Raw genomic sequence first — 15,640 nt, 5'->3', positions numbered from 1 at the left:
TATTTTAGCCTTTCTAAACCTGCATGTATATCTAGGTTATACTTACAATAGAAAATCTTGACTAAAGTATTGCCTCGAACATAACCGCAACTATCTCTCTCAACCTCCAGCCTATTTTCCTTTGTTTTGACAATATTTTACACAAAAATGCACTATACAATTTAATTTTTATTCAATATACAGTATTTTTGCCCTACTTTTAATTGTTTTTATTTCCTCTCTTCTCAGTAAGTTACTGTGGTCCTACCCTCTCCTAAGAGACGTGACTCATTACTAAAGTACTTACTGGTCATGCATTCTCTATTAGGATACTATGAACCTCAGTATTGAGTTTTGGAAGACTGTTGCAGACATGCCACATTCAAACTTTTTCTCTCACCTCAGCCAACATCTAATATAATACTTTCAGCAAGGATAACTTGTTTGGGAATCAGTAGCAGGATCCTATGACTAACTTTCTTTGTTTGAAGTTCACTACAGCCAACTATATCTCCCTATCATTGTCTTAACTGAGATTAGCAATACTAAGCACTACAGATGATTCTTTGTTGACTGAGATGTATATGACAATGTACACACTTCGGCACATTGATTTTAGAAGTGGGTTATTTAATGCCCCACAATAATGAGCAGCAGCATTTATTTGTTAATATTTTATTATTGAACTGGAAATCATCGAGGAAATGCAATTTTTCTACATTTAACTTTTCAAAAATAGAGAGTTATTTTTCCAAATACAATGCACACTTTTTCCGAAAAGAAATTGAAAAGTGAGCACTGCGCATTGTAGTCAGATTTTAAATGGACCTAAGATTCTAAATCCCTCCTAAATATCATGATCTGAATTGCAGAAGGCAGATTCACATTACATTCAGAATTACTGTCAATCTTTGTGGATGTTTTGCTAATTTTCTCAGACTATCTGGGATGATGTCCTAAGAAAATTATTTTCTGTCTTTGCATTCATGTTTGCGTGTTTTCCTGTGTGTGTTTTGCCCAAACAAGACATAGATATTTCCAAAATGTTCCATTGTTGCATGTCAAGCTATAGGCCTCTAATGTATTAGAAAATACCATGAGTCCAGCTCTTTTCTTGACAATGTGTGTAAGTAGTGGCATGACATTTCAAAAAATAGAATTCACTTCGAACATCACAAAGCATTCTCGAGCCTTGAGAGTTACAATTTAAGGTTGTGCCAGACATACAGCTCCAATAGATCAGCATTGGAACTGGCAACAAGCCATTGGCAAGAGAATGTCATGAATCACAGATCTCAAAGGTAGCAGAGTCAAAAATTCTATTTCTGAAGGTTCCACACTTGCAGTGGCACTTTACCTTCAGTTCACTACTTTGTCTCAATTACTAATTTTCAGAGACCAATGCAATAAATTAGACAGTATATTTGACAATGTAGTACTATCTATGTAGTACAATGTAGTACAGATTTCTGGCTGAAAAGCAAATGGATTTGATCAGAGTTATGGATGTTGATATTTCTTTATGTTATAAATGTTTATGTTATGAGGAGTGAAAGACTTTCTGTACATTTGAGATTAGCCTTGAGTCTACTGATTTTATTATGCAGCAAGCAAAGTTCATTTTTTTTCTCAATTTAAAAAAATATACCCTATTGGACAGAGATAACAGTTTAATGCAATTTCATACTATTTTCTGTTAAGTGGTTAACTCTATTGTTGAAATACAGTTACCAGGTAACTTTCATTTAATCGAAGACTTTGACCATCAATATGAATAAGAATAGTGCTAAGAATGAATTCCATTTTCTTGGTCCAGGCTCAGTTTTATCACTGGATTTGATTTTGGTGCTTGAAATGTCCCCAAGGGACAATAAAAAAAAATGCTAACAGTGTGTAAAATTGCAGATAAAGATGAATTGCTTTCAACTTAATTTTGCGTCAATTAAATCATATTATTTTGCTATACCACAGTTGCTGCTTTTTGTTACACAAATATGTGTGATAAATGAATGATACAATGTGCCAATTTTTTCTCTGACTATTTGATTGGTATTACTACATCCAGGATAAAATAGCGAAGGATTTATCTTACAGTGTTACTGTTTTTTCTGACATTTGTTTTCATTCAAAAGTGAATGAAAGGAAAATAGTAATTTTAAAAACTCCTTCCCAAACACTGTTAACAGCTTGCTAAGAGTCTTAGCAGAAAAAAAAACTTGACAGAGAGGAGATATATTTGAGAACTGAATCCTGGCCTCACATCAAGGACTAATGTTAGTTAAAGGAAATTTAAGATTTCAAATATTTTTTATTAAATCATCATTTAAATGACGGGTTGTGTCTCAGGAAAAATATAAAATGCTGCAGCATATTCAAGTGCATTTTATGAAAATGATATTCTATAATCAATAAAATTAATAATATTTCAGTAAGCATACAAGACTTTTTATAGTGTCTGCTGTATTGTAAAAGATCAATTATAGTTGCCTAAATTTCTCACACAATCTCTGAAGAGCTGCTGTCAGGTGAAATAAAATAGATTTTGAAGTTTTGTGAGAGAAGCATGAATTCAAATCAAATTTTAATAATTGTCACAAAAAGTAAATTCTTGTCTTTTGGTGTTCTTGTTGTAGATCATTTATACGCAAGAAGTAAAGAGAGACTGGAATAATTTTAATAAATTAACCAATGTTAACTGCCATTATAAATTGAACATTTGGCTTACACCCCTTCCTTATATTGGTATTTCTAGTAGTATTTCATTCTTTCTCGACATTCTTCATTCAGGTATTTTATACTTTCTGTTGCATTCCAGACAAATCATTGGTTATCAAGTCAGTTCCAATATTTGAAATGCGTGGGTAAATGTATTAATTGTTTGGTCTGCACAGATGATTTATAAATTTTATTATAACGAATATCACATCTACATCTTAAAAATTACTTATTTCTTTTCAATTATGCACTTCCAATTTATGAATTTATATTCTTAACTTGAAAATAATCGTGTGTAGTAAAGCCCCATACAAAGACTACATGAAACTACCGACATAGGAGCTGGTACCTATCCACAACTCTCCGGAATATTCGAGTTCACCTATTGGTTCAATGAGGAAAAGAAATAAGAGCAGAAACTGATGCAAATTTGTATTTGACTAGGACTGTCAATGAGGTACACGCCGCCCTACTTTTTCTCTTTATGCTTTCCTCGGTTTAAGTAATCACGATCAATGATGTTGTTGCCCATTGTTTTCTTCTTTTTATTTTCTAATATCCTTCCTGGAGGTATCTTTATAATCTAACCATGACTTAAAGATTAGCTTTCTCAAATCAAAATTACTGTTCTTTGACTTCACGTCTGCAATGTGTAATATACATATTGGTGCCAGCCATTCTATGTTGCCATCTTTCAGCAACAAGTGTTTTGGGAGCTGTTATTAGCTATTCAGTCACAGCCAGATGTCAGTTCTCGTTTGCTAACCTGATATTAATTTGTTAGTACCGTGGAGAAGTAGCATAAATGCTCATGAGGACTATACTCTCTACCCTATCCTGAGCGACACATTCGTACCGATTCTGATACAAGTTCCGGCTATGCGTGTGTGAGATCTAGTTCCCCCTTAATAGTAAGGTAATTTGTTAAATTAGATCGGCAATTGTTCATTTCTGCTGTAAATCCACACTGAATTGTACTCTGCCATCAAACATTAAATTACAGCGATATAAAAACTACTTGTGACCAAGACAGAAACGTCGAGGAAGAAAATCCTTATTTATAGGAGAGAATTAAGTAAGAAGCGTCGTGTACTCCGCAATGTATCATTGTTTCCACATCCAAGTGGCAAACTTCTGCCTGAGAAGTCTGAAATGAGCATTGCTGCGGCCTATTCCAATCGGAGTTTCCTAATGTTCGCAACAATAGGTCTGTGTCTGTGTTTCTGTGTTCACTCAGTCGCACTAGGCCATTACTGTTCCGACACCACGCCAATACAGGAATCTGAACTTGGCTGTGCCATTGTGAAATAGCAAGCCTTCTTTCTCCAGTTTCGGAGCAAGTTGCATTGTCCGTGCTGTTAGAGCGGGAAAGGATCTCAGTACACGAACGCTTTAAACAGTGGGATTTCTGCAACTGCAGAAGTAGAGCTATTAACCCTTTCTCCGAAAATCTGGGAAGTCTGACTCTGTGACTGAAATACATTTACCCACTTCTACATCAAGAGCACCTCAAAGTTTGAAGTTCGTCATTCGTTAAGAATTTTCTATCCTCGTCCAATTGTTTAAAACATTCCGCAATGCACAATATGACGTTTTGGTTTGTATTTTTATAACAAAACGAAAGTTTCATTAGTGTGTCGAAATAGATTAAGTAGACAATGTGCCTTTATAACTTTTATTTGTAAGCGGCACTTGTGGAAATAGTCACTTGGTTTTTGTTTAAAGTAAACGATTCACATCCTAAGCAAGGATAGAGATTCCAAGTTAGTTCGGAATTGTTGGTTTAAACGAGAGTAACCACAACCCCCTGCTCTTAACAGTTTATTTGTACTATGTATAGCATCCACCAAAATTTAATGAATATTTATTTAGGATTCACTTTGATCAAATCATTTTCGAACGATCAAACTTTAAAATAAAAGTGATCCCTAAACCTCAGATAGTCTTTACACTTACAGAGTCTCTCTCCAAAATCATTATCGTATACGGATAATTTCACGTTAAGAACTGAAAGTATTGTGCTAAAATGTCTAACTTTATGCCAGAAATTGTCGTAAAAGAGGCATACAATGTCACTCAGGGAATCGCCTAACTCCTAAAGGGGTAAAGTGAACTGGTCTCTATGAAGGAAATCAATCCAACTGTCACCTTCCTGGGAAATCTCGTTCCTGGACGGGGCGAGAGAAGTAGAGAGAGGGAGAAACAATGCAGATAGACACATGAACACAGCGCAGTGTGTAGATAGTTATGACGATTTTCCCTGAGCTGACGCTCCTCCGTCGCGCTTGTGACTGACGGCAGCTTGGCGCTGCACTAGCGCAACTTGAAAATGAGGAGGAATCGAGCGCTGGAGTGGATTCATAAGGACCCATCGATCACTAGCCGCACATGCATCGCTATTGTTTTTAAAAAAGCTATCGCTTGTATTGCTTCTTTACATCTTGTTTTGTTTTGATAGCATTTACTCGCTCTTTGCGGTTATACCAGCCGCCGCTGGTTGACTGTCCCTGGCTTCCGTTTGATTATGTTGGGACATTCCCCCCTCGAACTGCCTCCGGACTCCCTGCTCATGGAACTTGTTGGTGGGGGTAGCGGGGAGAGCTGAGTAAAGGGACTGTGCTGTTCCTCCATTGTCTGTCCGCAAATTGTAAGATCCTACCTCAAGGGGAACCCAACAAGAAAGACGCGCGATAAATGTTATGGTTTCATTGGTGCTTTTCAAAACGCGAACAACGCGAAAAGGAAAATAAACAGCACCCAGACATAGTCGTCCTGATGACGTAGTTTTGCTATATTCGCTTAATATTTATTTGTACGGCTTTGTCCAATGTATTTAAACACGTGTTCAATGTATATAAACTTTCTAAATATATTTTAAAACGTAGGTATTATGTAAGCTAAATAGAACCATATGAAATGCGAGGACAAGCAAACGCTGAGATCTCAAGGACCAATAAGAAGACCGTGCTGAACGGTATTATTCTGCTGTTAAGTAGGTATGACGTGAAAAAGCATTGGGGATGGTTTCAGTTGACTTTTTGGAGCAAATGGTTTGTAAAGAAATATTGCAATCACACTGATGCGCTTAGAGTCGATTAAGTTTTTGGCCCAGAATTAGGTGTCACTGAAGTGATGGCTTATTATTTGGCTGTAATTTAGACTACTCTCTGTGGCTGAGGTGCTCACTTTTATTTCGATTGTGTTTAGGGACACTTAAAACTCATGGGAAAAATAGAAACATGAGACAAAAACACGCCGGCTCCTTCTCTGTTACATTCACCGGCGGCTCAGTGAACTGACAAGGTTGGTGGTTGGGTGCTGGGGATTCGCACGGAATCTCGAAACTTCGCTGAAATATCGGTTCCAATTGCACCCTGAATCGCAATACAGCAGTTATTGAGCTGGTCATTTTCATTGTCGGAATAATTCTCGCAATACTACGCTGCAACACATATGCGCTGGCTATGTTCATTCTTTTTTGCCAAAACAATCCTTATTTGATCGAGTACGCTCCGAATTCGATACACGCTACATGAAAAACGGAGGATTCGACCAATTCTTCTCTTCACTGCCCCATGCGTTCAGAAACTTACTATCAACATCATATAGGCTTGTCTTACACCTTTTAACCAAGATTGAATAAAGGCAGAGATTAATTATTTCAGTTTGGCCAAATGTAATGCCTGTCTCTCCTTTTAGAATACCTGTAAACGGCTATTTATTTTCGCGCCTCAGTCACATCTCTTAGGAACTTCTCAAGGGGATTTTCTGGTATTAACTTTGAAGTTTGCTCTATTCAAATTTAGCTCATTGAAAAATCACTCAGCAAACCAGCCTTTTCCGCTCTCCTAATTTCCCGAAATTATTTGGAGGTTTAATCAAAATAAATACTTCCAACTCAAACAACAGTCTATCTTCTTAAACGTGACACAACTTTGCCATGAAGTACCACCTATTTGTAATGAATTCAATCAAAAGAGAGCTTTAATATGTCCTTGTTTTTACTGGTATTCGCCAGCATATCCATTGGGTACAATCTGTTGGATCATTGTTAAATCCATGGCGCTCTTGGTCCTATTCTCACTCGCAAATCACAAAAGTTACTTGTTAAAACTTTTTGACTCTTTAGTGTGTGCTATGTGTCAGCAAAAACCCGCTAAAACAGGACAGCCAGCAGCAATCTGTTATTAGCTAGTTATTGCCAGAAGAACATTCTGATCAGCCTGTAGATTTTGCAACAAAAATGTTTGTGGGATGTGATGGATTGTTCCTGTAAGCAAGGCTTCGACTGTATGCTCAGTATTTACGTTGTCTCAATTTACAAACTTTTTTAAAAATCAACATGCTTAAGCTTGATCTTTTAAACTTCTGGCGAGGAAGTAGAAACATTATTACAATGACTGCTTTTTACTGGGCATGTTTTGATGCATTCTGCCAAATATATTTTAATCAGTCCAATTTTAAAACCTCACGCTATCATATCTCTAATGTTATAGTACCATAAACTAAACCGGAACAAATAACAATGAGGCAGCAACAGTTAGCTAGTTGAATATTCAAATATGATGTGGTTGCAAATAGTCTTCTGGTAATGCACATTTTCGGTTGACCAATGCAGGTGAGTTCCTAGCCAGTGAAGCTGTGCATAACTGAATACTTCTTTTGCTGAAAAAATCTGTTTACAATAACACATTCATAATATCTCGTAAAACGAGTTAAACGCGCGCAATCAGTTCCAGTTTATTACAGCTTGATCAGAGTAGGAGGGGTCGTTTACCTTTTTTAATTACCGACTGGTCCAATATACTCATCCCAGAGCTGCCGTTATCATCCACGGCCTGAAGGGGGTGGAAAAAGATAAGATCAGGCCGTTTGGTTAACAGCATTAATACAGTAACAATCGTCCCTCTCTGGTGTCTTTGCAACTCACTGTTGAATTCACTTGGTTCCTTTGTTTCTAAGTTATGTAAAACTATCCTGGTTTGAATAAATTTTAAATTCAGGACAAGGTAGTGTCTCTCTCCTCTGTCTTCTTATTGTCACTTGCGCCTAACGCCGCAGTTTTCCCCTCGAGTTTGTCCACCCAAATATCAAATATCAAATCTTTCTGGATTAACTTTCCTCCACGCCAACTCCCCCTTCCCCAACGAATATTTATCGGCGCGACATGTATACGTGGGCGTGTGTGTATACCTGACTACAAAACCGAAAAAAGTTCGTGTATTTTTATAACGCATGCAGACGCCTGAAAACTCGTTTTCAAGCCAATAGAGTACTCTAAGTGAAGTCTCTGTTGGAACCCAATAATCAATTAGACATCAGCAAACTCCCACAAACGGCAATGTGACTAGGTTACCCTTTTATTATGATATTAATTGAGATTAAATATTGACCAGGACACCAGGGCAACTGTGCTTCTTTTTGAATTAGTGCCATGGAGTCTTTAATGGCCACCTGAAGGGGCAGTGAAGGCATCGGATTGACATCTCATTAGAAAAACGGCATTGCCACCAGTGCAGCACTCCTGCACTACCGCACTGAAATATCAACCTTCAGGGCACGGGACGGGACTTGGTACTCGGCACTTCCTGTCCAAGAGGACACTATCGATGATGTGGTTGGTTTTAGGATCAATCACAGCCAAAGCAAATCTTCACAGAACTGTTACGTTCAATTCATGGATTAAAACAAAAGGCTCCTTCTAGAATCGTTCATTGTACCCCGAGAGAAAATATGAGACAAATTCTGCAGTGAAATGCAAGGTTGATAGAAACGACCCCGTTGGTTTTCCACCTCCTGACGATTCTTGCCGGTCATTGTTTAACTGTCCAACGCTATCGTGTACTTCTTTGTGGAATTATGGAAAAGAAATAAAATATTTTGATCCGTTCTTTTCAATAACACCAGTCAAATGGACAAAGTATATTTTCCCCAAAATACAAAAAGAAGAGCATTACATATGGGGTGCAACAATGATCAGGAAGAGGGATAACAGTTATGTTTTCTGCAATCATTCCCGCGCGAGATGTTAATCTAAAAGATAAGCCTTCGTTGCTAGTGAGGCCCTCATGGAGGTTGTCATCATTTCATCCCTGAGTGAGTGGAATTGTTGAGAAGTGGAGCTAAGTATACGGGTACATACATTTACATATAGATAGCGATCTATGTTATCAAATTTTGTGTGGATGTGTGTGTGGGAGGGAGGGGGAAATCCGGTACTCTGAATAGGCAATTCGGTAGGGAGGGAATCGAGACTAATTTCTGTGTGTCCTGTCACAGATCATGTTCATGGATCATTTTGATGACTGGCGCGGTAAATACGGGAAGCGGAATGTCACAGGCTCACGGTTCATTGATGTGTCCAAGCCTTTAATTCGCCCAGAGTTTGCTTCAAGGAACCTTGTACCGATTAATCTCTCGGTTCCTTACATTCAATGAGGTTTATTCTATTTTGTAAATTGAAGGAATAGAATCGGATTCAAATAAATTACTATGAACGTGATTTTGACGGAACTGAAGAGAGAGGTAATGTGAACTAGACGAATGCCAGGAATTTAAACTAGAGACTATGCACTTTTAACTTAGAAGTAATATAACCAGTTAATGATCTGAAAAGTGATCCGCAACTTATTGGTTGCGGGATGCTTTGCATCGAAGGGCATGGATTTAAACTTTACAGGTCCAAACTCGCGCCTGGTTAAACCTTGAATCCGAACCAGAGACGACAGGACATAGCTGGACCAAACTTTTATATGTAGTGGAAATAAATGGGAGCCCACTCCTCCATCTGAATAAGTATTGACACTCCCATGTGTCAATCCATTTACTCAAATTACGCGGTATCCCGATCCAAAAGTCAACTGTAATTTAATGATTAATTCATCAAAATTAAACTGTACATGCTCATAAACAACGTTTTTAATCGCTTTCCTTTCAGCACAGTCCCCATGTGGAAATCGGGTGGACAATTTTGCTCATTACTAACGAAAGGAGCAAGCGATAGAACTTTTAACCCCGGAAATAAGCGGGGGCGAGGGGAGTGAATAGAATTATTCTGTCCTGCAGTTTGTTGCCTGTCCCGTTTGAATGGAAATTTCTGAATGGGGATGAGCGAGCCACACGGGGCTCGTTTGTTGGCTGCGTCAATGACTGCAACGTTGAGAAAGCTGCATTGAACTAAACCTAGACATCATGTTTTCCTTCCCGAGCTACCGCAGTTTATTGCTGCATGGTATCCGTCGATATTTTTAAAGTTGCAAAGGCCAGTGGGTATGGTAGATGGTTAAAGCAGCTGTTCCATACAGTGCCCGCATTAAAGGCGTGCAAACAGATTTGGGTTATAAGGCAGCAGAATCAGCTCCATATGTCCTGGTTGTTTATGGTCACTTTGGGATTTAAACTACAGCATCTGGGATACGACAATGATCATCATCAACAGGAAATCCTATTTACATCTAAACACTTTGACAGAAGAGGTCCGACTGCAGTTTACCTTAGGTGAAATAACTAGACGGACACTATTGGGGCTATCAGCTTCCCTGTTATAAGAGTAAGGATGCGCCTGTGTACACGAACACGCCACTTTAATGTTTACCACATTAAATGCTCGGAATCGTGATTGCCTTGCGTGTAATATGATCATTTTTTAGCATTGGATGATTTTGTATTGGGAGCGCTCGTTCTCTGTTACACCGTAGGAGAACATACTACACATTAATTACAAAATTCAAGAATTTTGACAGCTAAAGGCATGAACAGATTGGAATTGAACTGGTATTTCGTGACAGAGGTTCCTGGTCTGTCTTGTAACCGAGAGTTACTCTCTCGAGCTAAGCCTGCCTGTCACATTCATCTGTGCCAGAGGTTCCAAGTGCAACATCACTGCCCACATGTGAAGATCTCATGACGTTCACTGGTGCTGTTTATTTATTAAACTACACGGAATAACGGAGTTGAATCCTAAACTTTGACTCGTCTACCTTAGCTTTTTTTTGCAGTATAAAAATAGGCATTTCATGTGCGGTTCTCACCATACAAGCTTGTGCGGACTGGAACCGGTATAGCGTATAATAGTGAGCTCTTCAAATGATATTTCTATCTTGGCACGATCAAAGATGTTCCTCTTTTTAAAGTTATCTTTACTGAGTACACCATTCAGAACTAACTCAAAAGTGCCAAGTCCTCAACAGATAGGAGACAAAATATAAGTAAGTTTACATTTCTCAGGTAAAAGTTAATCCACAAGACAACATTTTTGAGAAAAATAGAATTTAGATTTAATATTCGAGGCTGGCTCATTGTAATCTAATGATATAATTAAAAATCAAATTGAGCTTTAAAAATAATACTTTTAAAATTAGCTTTCATCCCGAAACTACAAAATAAGTTTTCTTGACTAATGCCTTTCGCATTTTAATTAATCTTCAAGTGTAGATACAGAAGCCAACAAGAGTACGTCATACTGCGCGGGTAATATCCTTGAATACGCCCTAACCCAGCACCTTCGTGTAACAAACTAGTAAAAGCAGAGTTGCGACTTATACTAAGTTAGAAGTTACTGTGGGTCCTAAGTGATTTTTTAATTAATTTTCTAGTCTCGAGAATGGATTTTAAAAAATAAGAATTAATTTGTGAGTATCGCTTCATATCAAATTATTCGCATCAGGTAAGGACAAGACTGATTATTTCAGGGCAGATGGAACTTTTATTCCGGGCGAGTTTAATGCCCCAAAGAGCAATCAAAATAATAAAATAATCAAAATCAATTTGCTTTCTCGATTTTGCATATTATATAGATTTGAAGCAAGCAAGAGCAAGCTGCACCAATGAAAATTAGATTAATTTGATAAAATTCCATTTCATGTGTTCATCTTTGAAGAGATTTTCTTTCCACTGTTCCTATCTGACTTAAATATCATTATTTTGTAACTCCTACTTCGCTTCCACTCACACACAGGAGCCAGAACTCCGTCAGTTCTACTTTTGCAAGTAGTGTAGGAACATTCAAATCTTGATTTCCAACGATCATGTTTAGACACCAAGAATTTACATTTGCCTTTGTAGGAGTTCGAAATTGGCCCCCAGTTTTATTACTTGCGACTCCTAACAAACGCAGTGCTGGGACAGACGTCATATTGGGGCGACTATGATAGTGTGGGGACGTGACACAGAAGAGATTGGAATATTGCTGGAATATCATTATTAAGGGAATGCAGTATTAGGAGGAACATGACCTCATGGTGTATTATTAGTGGTATGTAACATTAAAAGGATTTGATAGTAGAGAAAATGACGTATGGGAAGGATGTGACAGAATGGGGATATGACATTAGAAACACTGTGATACTGAGAAAATGTGGCACTAGGGAGAGGGTGATATTAGAGGAAACTCATATTTGGGACAAAGTGAGATGGCAGAAATGCGGCACAAAGAGGAGACGGCGTTGAATGGAAGCTCAGCTTGATGAAATTGTCCGCCCCCCTCCACCCGCAACCCCACCCCAAGCCATCTGCAAACATGCTCGCACAGGCAGCACCTTCGTGTAACAAACTAGTAAAAGCCAAGCAAGTTCGAACATTCCGCGGATTCTTCGCAATTAACTTTATTTTCCAGGTGCTTGTGGTTTGAGCTGTATCTGTTCTGATCATTTACAAGATGTCCCGGGGTTCTCGAGTTCTTTAAGGAGTAAATGTTCATAAAGCAGGAAGTCATCAAACTTCCTTTATTACCCAAAATACACTGTACCTGACGAGTTTACACAGTACTTTCACCCGGGTCTACGTGGCTATACTTTGGTCAACAGGAGTGTAAAACTTGGGAAGTTGGAGAATATTTCGAAACTTACTTTAATGAAGTTGTTAGATAAATATTTAGTCCATAGGTCATACTTTATGTTAAACTGCACTGAGTTCTGACTGAACTGCCATTAGTCCGTCATTACCCGTTGCGCTGAAATCAAGATGAAAAATCGTACCTGATAGTTTTATAATTGAAATAGACTCTAAATTTGTCCGTATTCTGGGGGAATTTCAGTTCTATGGAGACGCAAGCACTGGAAACAGCAAGAGATATTATTATGCAACAAAAATTGCTGGAGAAATTCAGCACGTCTGGCAGCATCTGTAGAGAGAGGGAGAGAAAGAAGGTTATTGTTTCGAGTCCAGTGGCCCCACTTCAGAATTGAAGAAGCTCCTGAAGAAGGGTCACTGGACTCGAAATATTAACTCTGTTTTCTCTTAACAGATGCTACCAAACCCGCTGAGTTTCCTCAGCAATTTCTGTTTTTGTTTCAGGTTTCCAGCACCCGCACTCCTTTGTTTAATTTTAGGGATTTGTTGCATTGTTCTGAAATAATTACTGACCAGAGGCAGATGCAGTACGGGGCGATAGCCCGTTTCATATTAAATTGACACCTGGTTCGGAAATGCCGCTTCTGGATGTTAATTTGTGCACCTGGTTTTAAAACTTACATCCAAACTCCTGCAATGCGAATTGCAGGCTAATCCGCCCTGCGGATGTATGGTAGCAAACATCTTCAAGCTAGTTTAGCGAGAGCGGTGATTAAAGTTCGCTTCCTATGCAAGTCCGATTGTCATATGACTACCAAGTTAGGGTGGCGACAGAATTAGTCCTTTTAACAAAAAATATCACTTTTTTTAGGACGTATCTTCACTGGACATTTTGCTAACTTACCAACTATCTGAATCCCATTTTCAATTAGCCGGGCAAGTACTGGTTGAATCTGTTTAACATTTTGATTTTTATTTAGTAAAAGTCTTGGGTACATCGAAATGTTCCCAATGCATTTTAATGTGACATTCGACAATAAATTTGGTCAATCGCGCAAAACGGCTGAGTACATTACTGTTATGTATCTGTAGATTATAAATCCTATCCTATCTCCTATTAATTATCATTCCACAGGCTTGATACACAGTCCGTGTTTTGGAAAATGCAATATAAACTCATTGCCTCTACTCGAATTTTGCTGGGAGCTGTCGAGTGAGTGGTGTCCGAGAGACAGGGGCGGGGTGAGATTTTCATCCCCTTTTGAGAAAACTCGCATAACAATTTCTAAAATGCGCGCCCGGTTGGAATTGGGGAATTTTAATACGCACAATGTTCGCAAATTGCTTGCCAATTCTGAGACTCCTTAAACGCGTTCGTTTTCTTGGCACCTCTTTGTTAGATATTAGTCTTACACTTTGGAACTGGGATTGAAAAGTCAAAGAACACTTTTCAACAATAATAACAAAATTAAAACCCCGCAATTAACAGTGAGCAAATCGACCTCAGCGCACTGTTTTCAATGCGGACGAAAGATTGAATTTATCCAACCAGAGAAAATCCTATTAAATGTTACTTTGCACCTACTTATAAAATAATTATAGACAATGACTGCATGTATAACCAGGGAAGCACTGTCGCGCCAGTGGACATATTTTTCTTCATGGTCGCAACCCACGTACAGCGGGCACTTTACGATTATTACTCAATCTTTCTATCTAATGCCTAAATTGATTTTTCTTTCGATCACAGATGAATTCTCTCGGAATGTTTGTTTTGTGGTGTTGAATTTGGAATTTTTTTCTCCCTCTGCTATGTGCCACGCACAGGATTAACTTGCGGAATTAATAAAGCGAACAGTATTCACAAAGCCTATAATTAGACAAAAAAAATCTTTCAGTGGAACAATCAATCCACCGAGATGAGAATGAAGAAATCCCGCCAATGCAGGAAGACAGGGAGCCGCCAGTGAAATGCGCAACTCCAATCTCCCCCGACTTGATTCGGGCCGTCTTGAACAAATGATATGAAGAGCTCCACGCTAAAACAAACCAGTTTTAACCTCTTTTTTTTGCAACTGCACTTAATGGAAGACGGAAAGCGAACGGTGGGCGTGAACGTTCCAAGTGGCCTTGTTTGCGACTGCTAACGGCTGAGATTGAAGCTGCAAAATATTTCCAACTGATTGCAGTGACTAGAAATCATTTGGTGTTTAACGGGAAAAAAACGGGAAAAGGCGTCATAGGGTATATATTGAACAGCTCCCCACCTAACCCACATTCCCCTTCCTCCCCCTGCCTCCAACCCCGCTGATCTATGGGGAAAGACAGACTGAATAGTAATGAAAAAATAACGCGCTCGGAAACTCTGCGCTGAGGCTCTCACCGCTGTCCTGTCCAGTACCCCGTAGATATGTATATCATTGTTCATGTTACGGGGGCTGCTGCCGTTGTACCGTGATACCACTTCCAAATCCAGTCGTGTTTAGTGAAATTTGTCAGATTGCACTCTGATCAGCCAGTCATAGCTCAAACACAATCCATTAGACCATACAAACCCTTCATACAGACCCAGAGAAATATAGGGAGGGGAGTGAGCCGGACAAAACCCACAATCCGAAGTGTGAAAATAATGAAATGTCTGTGTTATAAACTGTCACTTTTTCGTGGCTTAAGATGTGTTTTTACTTAACGTTTCTTCCCCAACCAGCTCGTTGTTGTCAAGAGCGCTGCGCATAGGTCACAATGATTCATAAGTAGCAAGACGCGAAATCATATGTTCTACACACACATACACACACACACACACGCACATTCATAGCCTTATCCTTCAGACAGCGACTCAATCAAGCAGGCGTTAATGTGAAAATATTTATCTTATACCAACGAAGTAAATATGTTAACATACCATTCGCCAAATCGGATAGCTGTTTAAAGATCAACTGGGAAAGACATTTGCAACATAAAACTAAAACTTGTACTATGTTCGGCTCGGAGTAAGAAAAACGCATTCGTAAATAAAGCGGTGTATTTCTTTTTCCTCAATATATTTATATAATTGAGGGAGTTCGACTAGATTAAAAGAGTTGGTTTTTTTCCACATTAACGGGTTGCAGTAAATACAGTCGTCAGCGTCTGCAAACAATGCAGCCGCCTTCTC

The 15,640-nt window shown here is 38.7% G+C and overlaps 1 protein-coding gene across 3 annotated transcripts in view; it reads right to left on the bottom strand.

Annotated features, from left to right (window-relative positions):
• The window catches only part of LOC125464821 (transcription factor AP-2-beta-like), a 71,812-nt gene that overhangs the window by 54,101 nt on the left and 2,071 nt on the right, over positions 1-15,640 (bottom strand). For all 3 annotated transcript variants that reach the window (XM_059654291.1, XM_048557637.2, XM_048557638.1), the window contains one exon: positions 7,472-7,532. In XM_059654291.1, coding sequence (XP_059510274.1) covers positions 7,472-7,532 — 61 coding nt within the window. The remainder of the gene's footprint in view (positions 1-7,471; positions 7,533-15,640) is intronic.

The sequence above is a fragment of the Stegostoma tigrinum genome, chromosome 24, assembly GCF_030684315.1.
Source record: "Stegostoma tigrinum isolate sSteTig4 chromosome 24, sSteTig4.hap1, whole genome shotgun sequence".
In the NCBI taxonomy this organism is placed as follows: domain Eukaryota; kingdom Metazoa; phylum Chordata; class Chondrichthyes; order Orectolobiformes; family Stegostomatidae; genus Stegostoma; species Stegostoma tigrinum.
The sequence above is the reverse complement of the archived record's forward strand: the minus strand, read 5'-3'. Positions and strand labels throughout refer to the sequence as shown.